The sequence below is a fragment of the Mustela lutreola genome, chromosome 12, assembly GCF_030435805.1.
Source record: "Mustela lutreola isolate mMusLut2 chromosome 12, mMusLut2.pri, whole genome shotgun sequence".
In the NCBI taxonomy this organism is placed as follows: domain Eukaryota; kingdom Metazoa; phylum Chordata; class Mammalia; order Carnivora; family Mustelidae; genus Mustela; species Mustela lutreola.
Genome location: NC_081301.1, coordinates 94,708,473 through 94,726,529, shown reverse-complemented (window position 1 = coordinate 94,726,529; position 18,057 = coordinate 94,708,473). Strand labels below are relative to the sequence as shown.

At 49.5% G+C, this 18,057-nt stretch overlaps 1 protein-coding gene across 3 annotated transcripts in view; it reads right to left on the bottom strand.

Moving 5' to 3' along the window:
• Positions 1–823: 823 nt before the first annotated feature.
• The window catches only part of RCL1 (RNA terminal phosphate cyclase like 1), a 65,610-nt gene continuing 48,376 nt past the window's right edge, over positions 824–18,057 (bottom strand). For all 3 annotated transcript variants that reach the window (XM_059141867.1, XM_059141868.1, XM_059141869.1), the window contains 3 exons: positions 17,020–17,176; positions 12,164–12,267; positions 824–1,579 (listed from right to left, as the gene is read on the bottom strand). In XM_059141867.1, coding sequence (XP_058997850.1) covers positions 1,429–1,579; positions 12,164–12,267; positions 17,020–17,176 — 412 coding nt within the window. In that variant the 3' untranslated portion in view covers positions 824–1,428. The remainder of the gene's footprint in view (positions 1,580–12,163; positions 12,268–17,019; positions 17,177–18,057) is intronic.

Below are 18,057 nucleotides of genomic sequence, written 5' to 3'. Positions count from 1 at the left end.
TCTCCCATGTGAGGCTTACATCTCCCCATGTTCCCACACCCCCAGTCATGACAGCGCAGACTTTCTCTAGTCCCTTTCCCCCGAAAAAGAAAGGGTACAAAGATTGGGGAGAGAAAGATCTTTCCTTCCTTCGAACCACCTGCAGCCCCCAGGTGGAGAATACCACTTGGAATCCTCGTAGAAAGAATTAGATCTTTTCTTTCCTACCAACTGTGGCCCATACACCTACCAAATGTAGACTCTGTTAGTTGTCCGAGCGTTCCTGCATGTCCTTGCTCGGGAGGCCTTCCCCTGGGCCCTTTGTCCTAATGGTGCTCCCAGCAAGCAGTCCTGAGGGATGCAGTAATGTCCCCACCTGGAAGAAAGAGCAGGCCTGCTGGAAGAGGACGAGTCCCCGAGCGTGCAGACTCCCCTCGGCTGCGAGGCAAGCCCACTGCGGGCAGGGCATCACCCTGCTCCCCACCCCTGCCTCACGTCGTCACTGTGGGACTTCGGGGACAGGGGAATCCGATCCAAACGTGAGGTTCATGCTGCTTGCTGTGCTCCAGTTACAAAGTTCTCTATCTTGGACCTACGATCCGCAGGTCTTCCGCTGGCATCCATGGGGCAGTAACCATCGGACTTGGGAGCTTGCAAGTCGGGCCCAATTCCAGACTCTGACACTATTACATGCAGCACTTTAAAATCAGTACATCTACTGTCTTTACATTGTTAACTTCAAAGGGATAAAATACGCTCCGTGGGTTTTCTTAAGAATTTAATAAAATCCATATTGCAGAGCTACCATAAGGATAAAATAAGAAAATGTACCACACACCTTAGATAGAGAAAATATCCAATAACTTTAATGGACCCCTGCCCTCCCCAGGCACCCTTCACCCCACACACACATACAATGAGCCAGATGGGGGGGGGGGGGCGACACCTGCCTCCAAGATGTCAGTCCATTCAGAAGACGAGGCACCAATGAGCTTCACAGACCGATCCTGACACGCGCGAGCAGCGCACGTCGCCCTGTTATCTCAGTAACCCCTACCCGGAAACCAAGGCTCAGCACATCAGCCCTTGCAGGAAGAACGGTGACAGGCTCCACAGGCCGGAAGCCCAGGAATGCAGTGGGAGGTTGTTCTAGCGGCACAACTGTGTCCTGAAGGCATACTTGTCATCAGGTGAGCCAAGGGTGCACTTGCTGTGACTGGGCCTCCTGAGGAATGTCAGCGCCACCGCAAAAACAGCAAGAAGCCACATGATACAGAGATGTCTTTTCTTCGAATATACTGATTTTTTTTTTTTTTAAATGGAAAGTTAAGAAATCCTTAATGTAAGAGCATAACCTGTCCTGGATGAATTTGGACTTGGTCCTGATGGGTGTCCGTGGCAGTTTCTGCTTTGCTTGTAGGCGCTGGGGCCTTTTATCTGGTGAGAGTATCACTTGAGGGTCTTGCTAAGGTTGGAGAAACCGATGCCAACACAGGTCATCAGCACTTTATCCCCACCCTTGAGTTCTTCACCACATGGCTTGGTTTCAATTTTAAACATAATCTGGAAAAAGCTCTTCAAATGCCGCAAAAATTCTATCCTAAAAAGGAAAAAACAAACAAACAAAATACAAAAACAAAAAACGAGGGAGGGGTGAAAAAGGAATTCCATTTTCAAAAAAAAGTTCTCCTTCTCCCATCTAGAACCCAAGCCTTTACTTTTCACAGATCAAGAATATCTAAAATTAAGAACGTCTCAATCAAAGCTCATTAAACAGTATTTATTCACAGCCCGCCATTTTCCCAAAGTAGATTTGGACAGCCTATGGAGATGCAAACAATACAAGATAAACTATATTTTTAAAGGTCTGAGGTTAGTACACGACACGTAAGTCATCTGGCCCCGTGCCGTTCGAGCGGACATAAATACAGTGTTAGTCTTTGAGACTAACATCCAGAGAGATACACATGCACTCCCGTGACTCACAGCATCGCGCCGGACAACCACACAGAGGCCAAAACTGACAGTGTCTCTCTTCACTCCTCAACTTCAATATAACCCTTCCATTCACTCCACACACATTTACTGAGTGTGTATGTTGTACCAAGAACAGTCCTTGGTGCTAGGGATGTTGCAGTCAACAAAAAAGTCCCTTCTCTCAGGGAGTTGTCAATGTAGTGGGGTAGACAAGTTAAATACTCTCTAACTGTGGAAACTTAAAGAAAGGAAACAAGGCAAGCGGGTGGGAAGAAATGTGGGACAACATGTTTGCGTGTATACGGCTGGCCATATTAAACTAGGTGGCCAGGGAGGAGCTCACAGTAAATGTAACGCAGAGTTTCATAGGGCTGTTTCTTGTCATCTCCTTTAAGACAGAATGATGGCCGGGGAGCCTGGCTCAGTGGGTTAAGCCTCTACCTTCAGCTCGGGTCATGATCCCGGGTCCTGGGATTGAGCCTCACATCGGGCTGTCTGCTCAGCAGGGAGCCTGCCTCCTCCTCCTCTCTCTCTCTGCCTGCCTCTCTGCCTACTTGTGATCTGTCAAATAAATAAAAATCTTTTTTTTTTTTCTTCTAAAGATTTTATTTATTTATTTGTCAGAGAGAGAGGGAGAGAGAGCAAGCGCAGGCAGACAGAATGGCAGGCCGAGACAGAGGGAGAGGCACGCTCCCTGCCGAGCAAGGAGCTCGATATGGGACTCAATCCCAGGACGCCGGGATCATGACCTGAGCCGAAGGCAGCTACTTAACCAACTGAGCCACTCAGGTGTCCCAAATAAATAAAAATCTTAAAAAAAAAAAAAGAAAAGAAAAGAAAAGAAAAAAGACAGAATGATGGCCTCATCTCAACAGTACCCTGGGAACAGCAATCCCATGGAAAGGCCATGGGACAGGGAAGCAGGCTTCTACCGGTCTGCCCTAGCAGATGCAGCATCTTCCCAGCTGGCCTGACCATAAGACTCACCTGGAGGGTTCATTAAACACACAAGTTCCCGAAGGTTCTACTCAACTAACAACTGGTAGGGAGCAAGGGCCCACGTAGTAGAGCCTGGAAGCTCTACAACGACGTCAGCCCTTCGCCAACACGAAGTCAGCCCTTTCCCACCCCTTACAAGCCTTGTCTCCCTAATGCACAAGGGCCAGAAATCTCTGCTTAACAAGGACCCTGGTGATTTTTTTTTTAAAAAGATTTTATTTATTTATTTGACAGAAAAAGAGAAAGTGAACAAAAGCAGGGAGAGTGACAGAGGGAGAAGTAGGCAGGTAGCCTAATGCGGGGCCCCTTCCCAGGATCCCAGGATCATGACCTGAGCTGAAGGCAGATGCTTCACTGACGGAGCCAACCAGGTGCCCCTCCCTGGTGATTCTTAATCAGGCAGGTTTGGGGACACCGGTTTAGTTAAGAAGATATGGTCTGCATCTCAGTGATGAAGTATCCAGCAACCATGTGTCCTATGGCCTCCCGACGGAACCATCCAAACTCCTGAGCCGAGCCAGGTGGCTCTAACCCTGCCTGCACATGGAATTACCTGGGAAGCTTCCAAAGTACTGACTCTAGACATAAAGACCAACGGGAAAGAGTTGAGAGTCAAGAAATAAACCCACACATTTATGGTGAACTGATTTTCAAAAGGGATACGAAGATAATTCAAAGGTGAAATAATAGTGTTTCCAACAAATGCTGCTGGGACAGCCCCGCATGCAGAAAGATGAAGCTGGGCCCCTTCCTCACATCATACACAAAAATTAACTCAGGATGGATTTAGGGCCTCAATTTAACAGCTAACACATCAAACTCACAGAAGAAAACACAGGAGAAAATCCTCATGATCTTGGGCTGGACACTGGTTTCTTTCTTTTTTTTTTTTTTTTTTTTTTTTTTAAAGATTTATTTATTTATTTGACAGAGAGAGATCACAAGCAGGCAGAGAGGCAGGCAGAGAGAGAGAGGAGGAAGCAGGCTCCCTGCCGAGCAGAGAGCCCGATGCGGGACTCGATCCCAGGACCCTGAGATCATGACCTGAGCCGAAGGCAGCGGCTTAACCCACTGAGCCACCCAGGCGCCCTCTTTTTTTTTTTTTAAGATTATATTTATTTATTTGACACACAGAGATCACAGGTAGGCAGAGAGGCAGGCAGAGAGAGAAGAAAGCAGGCTCCCTGCTGAGCAGAGAGCCCGATGCGGGGCTTGATCCCAGGACCCTGGTATCATGACCTGAGCCGAAGGCAGATGCTTTAACCCACTGAGCCACCCAGGCGCCCCAGACACTGGTTTCTTACATACAACACCAAAAGCAGAGTGATAAAAGTAAAAACATAAATTGCACTTGATAAAAATTAAAATCTTATTTTTTTTTAAGATTTTATTTATTTATTTGACAGAGAGAGACACAGTGAGAGAGGGAATGCAAGCTAGGGGAGTGGGAGAGGGAGAAGTAGGCTTCCAGCAGAGCAGGGAGCCTGATGCTGGGCTCCATCCCAGCACCCTGGGACCATGACCTGAGCTGAAGGCAAACACTTAATGACTGAGCCACCCAGGCATCCCTTTCAAAATTAAAATCTTTTGTGCATCCAAGGACATTATCAAGAAAGTAAAAAGACAATTCCCAGGATGGAAAAAAATAGTATTTGCAAATCATGTATCTGATAAGGGTCTGGTATTGAGAATATAAAGAAATCTTACAACTCAGTAATAAAAAAAAACCCAAATAATCCAAGATGGGCAAAGGATCTGAAGAGACATTTCTCCAAAGACATACAAATAGCTAATAAGCACGTGAAAAGATGCTCAACATTGTTAGTCATTTTAGGGAAATGAAAACCAAAACGACCAGAAGATCCTATTTCACACCCCACAGGACGGCCACAATCAGAGAGCCCTCCCGTGTCTGGGTGAGGATGTGAAGCAGTCAGTCGCCTCGGCACTGCTGGCTGGAATGTTAATCCGGCGTGGCCCTGTGGACAACCGTCCGGCCGTCAAGTCTTCAGTAAGGACTTCCCACATGATCCAGTGACCCCCCCCTTGCAGATACAACCACAGAGAAGTGGAACACACCCACACAAGAGCTTGACAAGAATGCTGGTGATAGCATTATTCGTAACAGCCAAAACAGCAGGAACAACCCAAATGCCTGTCAACTGATAAATGGATGAACAAGAGGCGGGGTGTCTCTACAAGGGAGTATTATTTGGCCTTGAAAAGGAGCACAGTCCGGACACACGTCCCAGCATGGATGAACTCTGAAAACATCGTGCTCAAAGAAGCCAGTCACGAAAGACCACATATTGTATGAAATGGCCAGAGCAGGCAAACAACAGAGGCAAAAAGCAGATTAGTGGTTGCCCAGGGCTTGGGGGGAGCAGGAAGGATGGGGAACAACCGTGAATGGGCGAAGAGTTTCTTTCTGCGGTGGTACACATGTTCTAAAATTAGGGCTGTTCTGAAACTGTGGTTATGGTTACACAACTTTGGGAGTATATAGAAAGCCACTGAATTGTACACTTTAATTTTTTTTAGGATTTACTTATTTGTTTTAGAGAGAGAGCACACACGGACACGTGCACGCACCTGTGGGGGAGGGGCAGAGGAAGACAATCTTGAGCAGACTCCCTGCTAAGCGGGGAGCCCAATGTGGTGCTCAATCTCATGACCCTGAGATCACGACCTGAGCTAAAACCATGAGTCAGACACCTAACTGACTGAGCCATCTAGGCACCCCTGAACTGTGTACTTTAAATGGGTAAACTGTGTGGTAGGTGAATTATATCTCAGTATAGCTGTTCAAGGAGCACCTGGGTGGCTCAGTTGGTTAAGCGACTGCTTTTGGCTCAGGTCATGATCCTGGAGTCCCAGGATCAAGTCCTGTATCGGGCTCCCTGCTCAGCAGGGGAGTCTGCTTCTCCCTCTGACCCTCACTCCCATGCTCTCTCTCTCTCTCACTCATTCTCTATCTCAAATAAATAAAATCTTAAAAAAAAAAAAAAAAAAAAAAAAGCAGCTCTAAAAAAAAAAATACAGCTGTTCAAAAAAAAAAAAAAAAATACAATATTCATGAAATTCAGAAGTACTAGCCCAGTACTAGGCCCGGCTAACAGCCTCACACAGTATATATCCAAGTGAGCACAAACCCTACTGTGGTGAATTTCGCACTCCTCCTGTCTGTCTGTCCTTCAGTCTACAAACGAGGGAAAGGGGGTGGGACAACTCCTCAGCCAGTCTGGCCGACACGACCGGCACCTCAGGGACTAAGAGAAGAAACAGTTAAGTGCGCTGGGAAGCAGTTCCGGCGCGTGCGGCAAGTCCCCTGCTTCTCTGCTCTCTCTTCACCCCCATCTTGAAAGTAACCTCCCGTTTGGCAACTCTCCTACGAAAGCCTCCTCCAGCAGGCTCTCTGGTTTCCACGGTATGCCTGGCTCCACTCGTGGTGTCTAATTAATGCTTCTGCAGAGCTGTGTCGCCAGTGCCCGCTGAGCCTCTGGTAAAGCGGCCCCAGGGCACAGCCCGCATCTGTGGCGCCCTACCGGCTGCGTGAGGCCCGGAAGGGGGCTCGGGGGCCACGGCTGCCTTTGCCCGGCGGCGTCCTCGCTCTCAGCTTGAAGGGAAGCCTGGTTCTCCCCTGCGGGCGACCCCGTCCTCCTCACCAACTGCAATGGCCAGTTTCTTGCTCTCTGTCCCGGCCCCACCACGTCCCCCACCCTGTCCCAGGAGAGAAAACAAACACATCGAACCCACAGATAAACACGCGACATCTGCAGGCAGCAAGGCAAACAGCGGTAGCCAACTCACCACTTGTCTGTGTTCCGAGGAGCGCACGGCCTGTTCGGTTGCAGCCTGAGCCCCTGCTCCGGCCCAGTGCGCCCTCTGCTCCCACCGCCTCCCCAGCCTGCGGTGCGGTGAATTGCTGGACGGTGCTGGAAAACCCAGACACCCTCGGCAGCTGGCAGGACCCCCGAGGGGCCTCTGCGTGCCCCTGAGCTGCTGGTACAGGCCGGGGAAACACAGGCCAACATATTTGCAGCCTCAGGTGTTTGTAGCAAAAGCAAAGTCGGGTCCACGTCCTACAAGATGTTCCGCCAGCCCCTCTGCCTGTCTGAGGAGGCCTGCATGAAGGGGCCGCGGGGAGGCTTCAGAATGGCTTCCCCAGAAGCCGAGAAATAACCAGATGGTGTTAAATGCTAACCATCTCCTGTGGGAATTTAGCAAGTCACGTCCTCACAGACCTGCGCCCTTCACCACCCGTAGCTCTATGCAGTATGGCTGTGCCTCCCGGGGCAGGACACCCCCCCTCCCCTCTCTCCCCAGCAACACCCGGCAGACTCACACCTCTTGGACACAAGCAGACTCACACCCTTGGACACCTCTTGGGCCACACACAAGAGGGGCTGTGGCCCGCTGACAGCAGCTCGGCCGCTCGGTGAGGCACTGGGACCACCTGCAGTGTGTACCGGGCGGCTCTGCAGACCCACCGTTTTAGACAACTGGAATTCTCTCTACACGACTCCTTGTGTAAAGGTTTTGAACTCCTGACTTAGACAACTGTACAGCGGGCTTTTTGGTTGTTGCTCAGGAAAAAGTGAAGATTTATTTTCAGGAAAAAACAAAACCAAAAACAATAATACTTTTGTAGAAAAATGCTTTCCTATGAAAGCCTTTAGTCCATCTGACAAATACGTTTCAGAGACTACTGGTGCACAGAGATCATTTTTCCTGTGTATTTTCAAAGGGTGGCTTCCCACCACCTCTGTTGGTCAACAGGTGAAGTCCACTGGGCTCACGGGCACCTGCCCGTTGAACCCCAACTGCCTGCGACTTGCCACGCGGCCCACCCGACCCCTTAAACACCAACCCCCCTCACCAGGTCACCCTTCTGAAGACTGACACGGCGGGGGTGCCAGGATCCTGAGAGAGGCCTCTCTGTGGCAGCTCCACAGACACAAAACCTGACAGAGTCCTGCCTCCTGCATCACCAAGTCACTTAGAAATTAGGGTTACCTGCTTCTCAGGCCTAAGGTGTTGCTCTGGAAGTTGAGGGGAAAATTTCAGGGGTAGGAAGAGGATCTGTTCAATGGGACCCCACAGTCATGACAGACCAGCTTTTAAAAATATACACAGGTGGTGCTTTTTCTGCCCAACCGTGGCTTTCCCGAAACCTGTTGACCTCTATTTCAAGAACAAATGTTCAGAGCGAGTTCTCCGCCAAACACGGCGACCTCACATCTCCCCCAGCCCAACTCTCTGCTTCCTGCCACCTTTACAACTGAATTTAACTACTTCACTCTTTTCATCTGAAAAGTAAGGATATCCCTGGTTTTCCCCCTTGCCAAATACATTCTGGGGTACAAAGAGCATAAGAGAAGGGACGGGGCTTTGCAGGACTTCCTGCACTCCCCAGAGGTAAGGTCCAGCAGGCCGCACTAGCCTGCAGAGAGCAGCTAAGCAAATGAGCCCAGACCACCGGGGGCTCCCTCATTTGGTCTCCCGCAGCCGTGGGGCAGACTGGGGGAGCCGACGGCCCCAGTCAGCCGGTGTGAACAAGGACACTGGGCTCTCTCTCCCCAGCACTTCACAAGCAGAGGAAAGAGGTCATTTATTAAAGCGAGGGGGGGGGGGGAAACAAAGTGGCCTGGTTTATTTTAGACTTCTAACTAAAGATAGAAGGAGATCGTTTTACAGCAGAATTTGAAGCGAGGTCTCTGACAAGATGCAGCAGGGAGGTGCCTGGGGCCCAGCGATGTGGACGGAATCCCACTCTTACACAAGAGCACAGTGCGTCAGGGAAGCAGGGACTCTGGACGAGACTGTCTGGGTCAGAACCCCACTGATCCGTGCGTCCCAGGGCACAGGACTTGACCTCTCCAGCCTCAACCCCCTCACCCGGAAAATGGGAGCACGAGTTCCTTCCTGCCTTTATAGCCCCCACAGGGTCGATATGGGTCATGAAAACTGCATGAGTTCGTATTTTTAAAGCACCTAAACATCTGGACAACAGTACACACTGTAAGTGTTCATTAAATAAACCGAGCCTGCAGAATTCTTGGGAATCACATACACACACACAAAAAATGTGCAGTGTGTTTAGTAACATAACTGCAGGAGGCTTGTCACAATGAATACAGATTTAGAGGGAGCTGAGCAATTTACAGTGACTTCAGGTCCGAGAACACCCGAAACAAGTTTGCTAGGCCTCCTGGTGTCCACAGTGACCTTACCAGGAGGAGGCTGGACTTCCCAGGCTGAGGGGACGCCCAGGCACAGACCTTGGCTCCTGGCATCAACTGAGCTCCGTGAGGTCCACTGCACGGCTGGGAGTGCTGAGTGCTCAACCTCTTTCGAGCCTCCCTGTATCTCCACCAACCCATGACTTCAGGACCATCACCGTCTCTACTGAAGAGACAGAAGCTCAGGGTGCGCAGGGCCTGGTCCACACTGTGTCCCGAGCTCTGGGGCAGAGCTGCCCCTGAAACCCAGAGGACTGGATGCGTACACACAAGCAGAATGCAGCACGCTCTGGGACCGCAGCCTCTAGCTGTGAACAATTTCCCCAAGAGCTAATTAAGATGCTCATTAGTATTTATTCTTCTTGTTCACCCTGCCTTTAAATAAAGTGTAAATCCTTCCCTGAACTCTGAAGTTAAGCTTTTTGAAGGGAAGGCAGAACCACTTTCACCAACTATAACAATCTAAAACTCAATAAATTCAACAAAAAGAGATTATACACATACTAGCATGCCATTTAATATTATTTTATTCTACTGAAAAAAAAAAAATTCTCTGACCTTCCTGAAGAACTTCACAGAGATAGACTTACTTTCTCAAGGAACACAGAAAACCACCAACAGCAATCTCCTGAAATTAAACAGAGAGAGGAGGAAAGAAGGGAAGAACATAGAGACCCTTATTTTCCGGAAGGATCTGAAAGCAACACTGTACGGGGAAAAAAAAATCCTTAATCCCAGTGCTCTGTAAACAGATATTGGAAAAGCTATTTATAACACTCAAAATGTGCCAAGTGCCAGAATACACTTCTTTAAACCAAGGTTCTGGTTTTTGTCAGAAATCAGGTTTCAGAAAATAAATTTTTATGACTTTAATGGCTCATTAAAGTAAGCGTGACAGTTTGAACTCCAAAGCTCCTGAATCTGATTGCAATCAACTGCTCCCCCCAAGTATGATTGTCCTGATTATGGATTCTGTCCCTTTTCACCCTTAACTGTTCACAAATCCTATGTCAACTTCGCTTACCAGGTCCCTCAATAACATATACTTTGTCCTGCCTTTGCTTCTTCATCACTTGGGGCCACTGGAGCCTTTCCACGATGACAAAGGAAAGAGGGTCCCAATGAGATCCAGCTTCAAAAATAAACTCCCTGGCCCCCACCCTTGTGCTAGCTTACCAAAAAGAAGGTAGGCTGTCCCCTCCCTCACACGAAGCCTGGGAGGCAGGTAATCCAGAGGATCAATGTCCTGTAAAGCCCAGCCCCAAGCCTCAAAACACATAATTTTGCAATGTGTCCTACTCTTCTAAAGCTCCAGTCAGAGCAGACCACTTTGTTTTCCCAAGACATATTATAATTTAGGCCAGGTCTCTGGAGGCAGGACACTGTGATGAATGCTTGGTGTGGAGAGTCAAGGACCCAGAAACTTTTAAAAATGTTCAGTTACATCTTGACCGTCTCCACAGGGGCGGCTGACTTGAAAAGGTTACAAAGGCCTTGGAGCCAAACTGGGGAAAAAAAAATTATCTCCTAAAGCAAAAATGAAAAAAAAAAATGTCAAGGAAAAATAAAAATACACATTCCATTTTTCACATAATGTTCTGCCAAACCCCATGCCCCACGACCACACAGGTTTCTAGACACAGCCTCATGCTGTCGAGCAGTCAGGCCCTCGGAGGCCCCAGAGCAGAGGCCGGGAAGCCGCCGCCACGAGAGCCACTAACCAGCTAAAGAGGCCGCGGCGGGCCCAGACTATCGGCCACAGCCCGCAAACTCTCCACAGGAAGCCAGTCTCTGCACTCAGGGTGCTGTGCTCCCAGCCTTGGCCTCCCTCTCTAACTGCCCAAGTTACAAAGTCTATCTTAGCAGAGTTGACTCCTGGTGCCATTTACTCAATTTCCCGTCTCCCGTACTGTGAAATACTTTACACGAGCTATCAGGAGACAGTGTGGTCCTCACCACTCTCCTGCTTATCAGCCCTCCCCCTGTTAACAAACTGTACTCTCTTCCAGTTCCTTGTTCCAAAACAATATCCCACCACCAATCCAAAAAAAAAAAAACAAAAAAACGCCTCCATTACACTGTCCCCCAGTCCCCTGGTCTCCCAGCCATGGCGGGGCGCGCCCCTCTCCCAAGGTGATGGCACCACCATTCTTCAGTTATCACAGTACTGTACCTTTCAGATAGACAGCATCGGTACCATGATAACCGAAAAAGGACAGTTCAGTCTCAGATCTACCTGAAGATCGCCGCCCACACAAGGTCCACCCAGCCCACTCCCACCCACAGATGACCACGTAAGGGTGTTAGGTAAATACGCACGCACGCACATACACGCAGAGGTCAGTGCTCAGAGGCTGCTGCTATCAATGGGAAATGCTGCTTCTACTCGGCTGTGTGTCATTTAAGTCTAGTTTATCACTAGGTCGGAGCTGCTCTTTTCACAGAATGCTTGCTCTCATGCCTCAGCGGTCAACTTCGGACAACACCTTGACCTCAAACTCACCTCTCTAATTTCCCCGCTAGTCCAGCAGCAGGACTACGAACTTTGCCTCCTCCTTCATCTTTCCAGCCAGCTCACACCCTCTCATGTCGGACAAAAAGACAGTCCTCTTTGTCACAGTGAAGGAAAAGGGGGATTTAAAAAACTAACAACAAAATCCAACCTAGAACAGAACCAGGAGTTTACCTCCAAAATGGAAACAAAATCTAAAGCATACACAGGAGAACTGCCCAGTATTTGTCACGTAACAGATGACATGAGAATGACAATGACAGACGGGAATGGTGAAGCTACAAGAAAGAACGGAAGCAAAATCCTTGCTGAACACCAGGTTTAGGGTGACAGCCTCCGACTCTCTAACTATCAGGACAAGCAGAGACTAGCTATGTGAGGCCCAACACCTGGGTCGTTCTGAGCACCTGAAGTTTAAAGCGGACAGCGCGGTGAGGCTGGGGGAACCACTCACGTGTAGGGAGAGAGCGGTCCGAGGAGGACTTTGGAGACATCCTGCTGTCCAAGGGTCATAAGCAGCAGAGCGAGGCTCTGATTGGTCGAGTCCACACATCCACCCTGTAAACACAAACACTTGAAAGATTAATTGTTGTACCAACCAGAAAATGGAAAAGCCAACAAAACAGAGGGAAGGAACTAACTGCAGGGCCCAGAGCATCAGAACCACAGAAACACAGACTACAAAGTTCAAGCGGAAATAAAACAGAGGGCCGGTCCTTTAGCAGTAACCCTTATACCAACTAGCGTTAGGGCATGAAAGGAACAGCTTAATAAAAACACCGGTGGGGCGCCTGGGTGGCTCAGTGGGTTAAGCCGCTGCCTTCGGCTCAGGTCATGATCTCAGGGTCCTGGGATCGAGTCCCGCATCGGGCTCTCTGCTCAGCAGGGAGCCTGCTTCCTCCTCTCTCTCTGCCTTCCTCTCTGCCTACTTGTGATCTCTCTCTGTCGAATAAATAAATAAAATCTTAAAAAAAAAAAAAATAAAAAAATAAAAACACCGGTAATCACGGAGCCCATGCGTTTACTGAGCTGTATCCAGTGAAAAATGAGACGTTGTCTTTGTAAGGAAAGCAGTGGCAGGACATACAAGCAGAACCATGTAATCAGCTCTAGGCAGGGCTACGTGAATGCTGCCTGTCTTTATATGACCAGTCCTGGAGCTGATTTGGCATGAACGGACCATCACCTTCCAGGGGTCTCACCAACGCACACATTCTGTTACACTCAGAAACTGCTGGCCTCTTCCAGGAGCTTCTCATCTCTCTCCCCGTGCGCTTTAACACTGGAGAACTGCCACGCTCAGCCCCTCCGTGCGTACTGTTTGGCCATGCATTACTGCCCCCGCCTCCCCTTCCTTTTCCTTCTTATCAGAACACGACTGCTTTGACTGCCTTTCTTCTTTCGTTCCTGAATTTCTCCACCGCTTCTGCCATTTTGCTTCCACAGATGCATGCGTTATGGCTGTTGGCATTTGTGCCCTTCAAAGTGTCTTTATTTCTCATCACCCTTCCAGGGAGAACTTGACGGAAAACAATTCAAACATCGTGCACAGCGAAAGCAGGATGACCTCGGGTCTTCATGTATTTTGGAAGCATCACGGTGAGACACCCTGTTTCCGGACTGTGAGCGAACAGGTAGCCCCCCATTGCTGCTTCTGTGGCCATGCCTCGGTCCTTTGGGGTGCGTGCGAGGTAGAGAATAAGTCAGTGCTCAGGTGCAGACACCCCTTCTCTGCTGTTGGACTTCATTTGTGACAATGGAGTCAGAAAATGAGGGGGTTTACGCTACTGCCAGCCTTTATGAAAACCCACTGCTCCTCCCAAACTCCCGGAGATACTGCAGGACAATATTTATCTCATTTAGCAAATCTTAAGAAGAGTTACAGCTTATATATCTCCACCCTGACCCATGGAGAAGAGGAGGCTCCACAACACTAAGCCTGCCTTACACAACGTGCTTCCTTCCTCTCCTAACCGCCTAAAATCAAACTGTTCGCCTCCATCTCTCCTTCTTATCACTGGGGGCTTTTCTAGCATCCTCACTGCTTTCTCGTTTGTGCTGGGCCAGTATTTCAGTGCCATCGATTTGTTGGGGTCCGTGTACAGGCTGCCACAGAGGGAGCAGCGGAGGCACCGCCAAGGCACTGGGTGCAGTCCCTGTTCTAAGTGGCTTGGCTCTTACTGCGAAGATGAGACAGGAGCAGGCACAGAGACAATTCGGGAAGAACCAGCACGACACGGTCGTTGGGGGACATGGGCCCTGGGGCTGCCAAGGCGGCAGGAGCAGCCGGTCATTCAGCTGGCACCAGAGGGAGACTCTGGGGATGGTGGCCTGAGGGGTCCCCAGAGGGAAGGGCAGGAGGACGGGGTACACAGGGCCCAGGGCCAGCAAGGAGCAGCCAGGGCTCGTCGAAAACTGGCCGCATGCTGTGTGTGGAGGAGACGGATGAGAAACTGTCGGGAGAAAGAAGGACAGACTGAGGCAGGCATTTTCTAACCGGGCCACGGGTTTTGCCTTTGTCTTGGGGAAGTGAGAAGCCGGAGGTCTCTGAGCAGAGATCAGTGTCTCGGGGAGATCGGAACGGAAGAGATGTCCGAGAGGAGGGGGGGAGGGAGGAGCAGCAGACGGGGCAGCAGCAGACGGGGCAGCAGCAGACGGGTGAGAAAGGCAGCTGGAGAGAAGCTGCCGCAGAATCCAGGGGGCTCGGTAACTGGGGAGACGCCGATGGAACGAGGGGTCAGAGAAGACGACGAACCTTTGATAAAAAATAAGCCGTACCCTCAGAGGGACGGATCTTTATTACTCATTTAAACCGTGTCACATCGCACACCTAGGAAAAACGATTCACAGGGCTGCCTGGGGGGCTCAGTCGGTTGCGCATCTGACTCTATTTCAGCTCAGGTCGTGAGCTCAGGGTCGTGAGATCCAGCCCCACATGCGGGCTCCGTGCCCAGCAGGGGTCTGCTTGTCCCTCCCTCGCTCTCCCAGCCCTGCTTGCACACGCACTCGCTCTCTAATAAATAAAGCTTAAAAATAATTACTCATAAAAGCATAAAGCATTTTCATCCTTTTACAACTTAAAGATCATAGACATACAAAGGATGTTTTCTTAGTGATTAAAAACAAAGGCAGAAAAGCTGGTCCAGGCACAAGAAAATGGTATAAAACAGAACTTAACTGGAGTGTAAACAAAAATAAAACAACCTAATCCAGACTGCATGTTTTCTCTCTTGGGGATTGATGGGCCGTGGCTGCACTTTCACCCGGAGGCTTTTCATCCCCTCTTTACAGGGAGACCAAACTTGCACACCCCAGCTGTGCCCGTGGACTCCCACGGGGCTGTTCTGTGACGCAATGCTCCCAATGCCCCCAGGTCCGCTGGAAAGAGATAGAAGCACCCCCCAGTCAGGGAGAGGGCCTGCCAGCCACCACAGGACCTAGGAAGGGACACCTGCACACGTCAACAGGGACTGAGGGGTGCGCGTAAAACACGCAATCTTTCCTCATACAAACCTAGATGACTAACTTCCTGAACTGAGCAACGGGCAGCACGAGCTCTTGATCATTTACTCCCAGCTTCCGGTTACTGCCCGTCTTTCAAAAACCACCGAGTTTAGCACCATCGGGCTGACTGAGCACCCAAAGAGCTGAGGCCAGACAGGAGTGCACGCCTCTGACACGGTGGATTCTTCCTCACTAGTTCCCAGTTGAACGGGGAGTACAGCGGCTGAGGCACTCCGAGGAAGACACACCTACAGGTTCTCTGTCTTCATCTTTTTTTTTAAATTTTTTTATTTTTTATAAACATATATTTTTATTCTCTGTCTTCATCTTAATGAGAGGGACGTGAAATAAAGCCACTTAGGACCTGCAAATCCCAAGTAACTTGAAAACAGTTCATTCTTACTTGTTCCACCTTGAGACCAATCACAGGTTTTCAAGAATGCTGACTTGGACCAGGCGAGTAGACTGTTTACAAGCTGTCTTCCCCAGTACGGCCCGTCCAGGGATCCCATGACCCAGCCATCATCCTACCACAGTGATCAATGACAGTGGCAAAAGAAAGTGAATGAAAAAAAAAAAAAAATCACCACTGTACCCACCTTACTGGTTTATTTCACTGGGCTCCCATGTGATTTTTGTTGCCTTCACCAGGGCAAAACTTCCCTGGGGGACTCCAAGAAGGACCCACAGAATGGTCTATTAACCCAAAATGCACACAGAGACAAACGTGGAGATGAAAGGCTCTTGAGCTAGACAGAAAACAAATACCGTACACCATCCAGTAGCAAACCACCCAGAGGACAGCTCTCACCGGTACTCAGTTCGAGAACATGGGGCTGCATCTACACGGCAGAGAAGTGAACATCCCACAAAGCCTAAACTGGATTCTGCATGCCAAGGGCAAAGTTTCAGCTTCCAGATGTGGAGCCAAAGCAAAAGACAGTGCAGAATAACAGAAACCTTGGAGCTGCATCCGTGACGCTCATCTCTCCAAGCTTATGGACCTTAAAGAGTATTTTCAGGAAGCTTCCTCTTCTTTTCCCCAGCCATCATTTTACTTCCCTTCCAATTTCTTCCTTGCTTCTTTTAGGCCAGCTCAACTGCCTTTAGGACACAGTAAGCGTATGTGTGCGCACACACATGCTGCTTGCACGGACCAACAGAGAGAAGACCCTGGCAACTGGAAGATCAGGCTGGTCTAAGCAGGTCTAAGCCATTTCCCACAGCAGAGCTGCAGAAGCAAAATGGCAAGTGGTGAAGTCCTGTCTCTTACTGCTTTCAGATCTTCCCAAGACTCTACCGTGTGCCAATGCAGGACTGCCTTCCCCAGATGTTGTTCACTGCTCCAGAGCACATTGCAAAACCTAGCCTAGCAATATGCTTTTCTACAGTTCAAGTAGAAAAGCCATTTTTCTGGCTTCTCTTGGAAAAATCTGGAAACAGTGAGACTCCACTCCCCCACTGCAGGATCTTGGGGAGCTGAGAGATGGTGCCTCTGCTGATCAGGGCAGTGTGTGCTCTTTAACAGGCCAATCACCACCAAACCGGCTTCATTTTTTTACCCTCTCTCTCTTGTATGACCTACCTGCCCGTTTCTCAAACCAGTGTGTCTGTATCTCTCTGCTCTCGGACTAGCTTACCTAATCCACTCAAGTAGTTAATGCTAAACCGCCAAATGGGAAGGAACAAATTAACTCCTTGGCTTAAGCCCTTGGAAGGGAAGAAAGTTGCTAAGGGATAAAAGTGAGAGACAATGACTACTTCCTGATGGCTTCGCTCCCAAAGCTGCAGAGACTGAGTACATACCCTATAGATCTCCTCGAGCAGCAGCTTGGCACAGTTCCTGCCGAGGTCCTCTGGAAGCACTGCCGCGCCTTGGCCCTGGGGGTTGGAAGCCAGTTCAGCACTGAGGAAGGTGCCATTGGTGGTCTCGGCAACCAGTGACAACCCAAAGCCTGGAGACCTGGGGATTCAAAGGCACACACATGAGCAGGGTTCATAAAGCGGGGTCGGGGGGTGGGGGGTGTTCACATTCACCAGCAAAAGGAAGAGAAGACAAGTATCTTTTTGATGGCATTCTGTTTGGCCACACCAAGCCTTCTTAGAGTTCCTACTAGCTTCTACTAGAAAACAAGAAATGACTGAGTGAGAGAACCAAAGACTGAACCAAAGACTGAGCAAGTCTGCACGGCTCTTCCCCTCAGCCCTGCCTTCCTTCCCCCAATTCCTGGAAAGGTCCTACTGTGTGAGTTTGGAATGATCAACATATAAAGTAACATTAACAAGGGTTACCAGATACTGAGCACCTACTTATCGCCAGTTTCTGAGCTAGGGGCTTTGACACCACAACTCTGCAGAGTAAATATTCCCACCCTCGTTTTACAAATGAGAAATTAAGCAACCAGCACAAAGCCCACACAGCTAGAAAGTGACTGGGATGCATTTCAAACACAGGTCTTCCAGAGTTTCCAGTACTCCACCACAGTACCCAGCCATCAACCAGTCCAGAAGGCATGAGTGGCTGGAGGCCACCAATGACAGCTCTTCTTCCCAAATACTGGGCTGTTCCCCCGGCATAAAAGATACCACACAAGCCAGAAAAGGCCTAAAGACTTTTGTCTGAAGAATGTCTTCCATTCAGAATTCATTCCTCTAACCAGTGAGCTGGCACCACATTCTCTCCCGCTGGGTTCCTACCACCAACCAGCCAGAAGCTAACACCTTCTTGTCCACGATCACAGCCGACTCATTCACTCATGCATCCAACAAACATTTGGGGGAAAAAGTTTCCATGGCCAGGACCAGGACCACCACGGTTAACATGGGAGTTCCTGCTCTTACAGA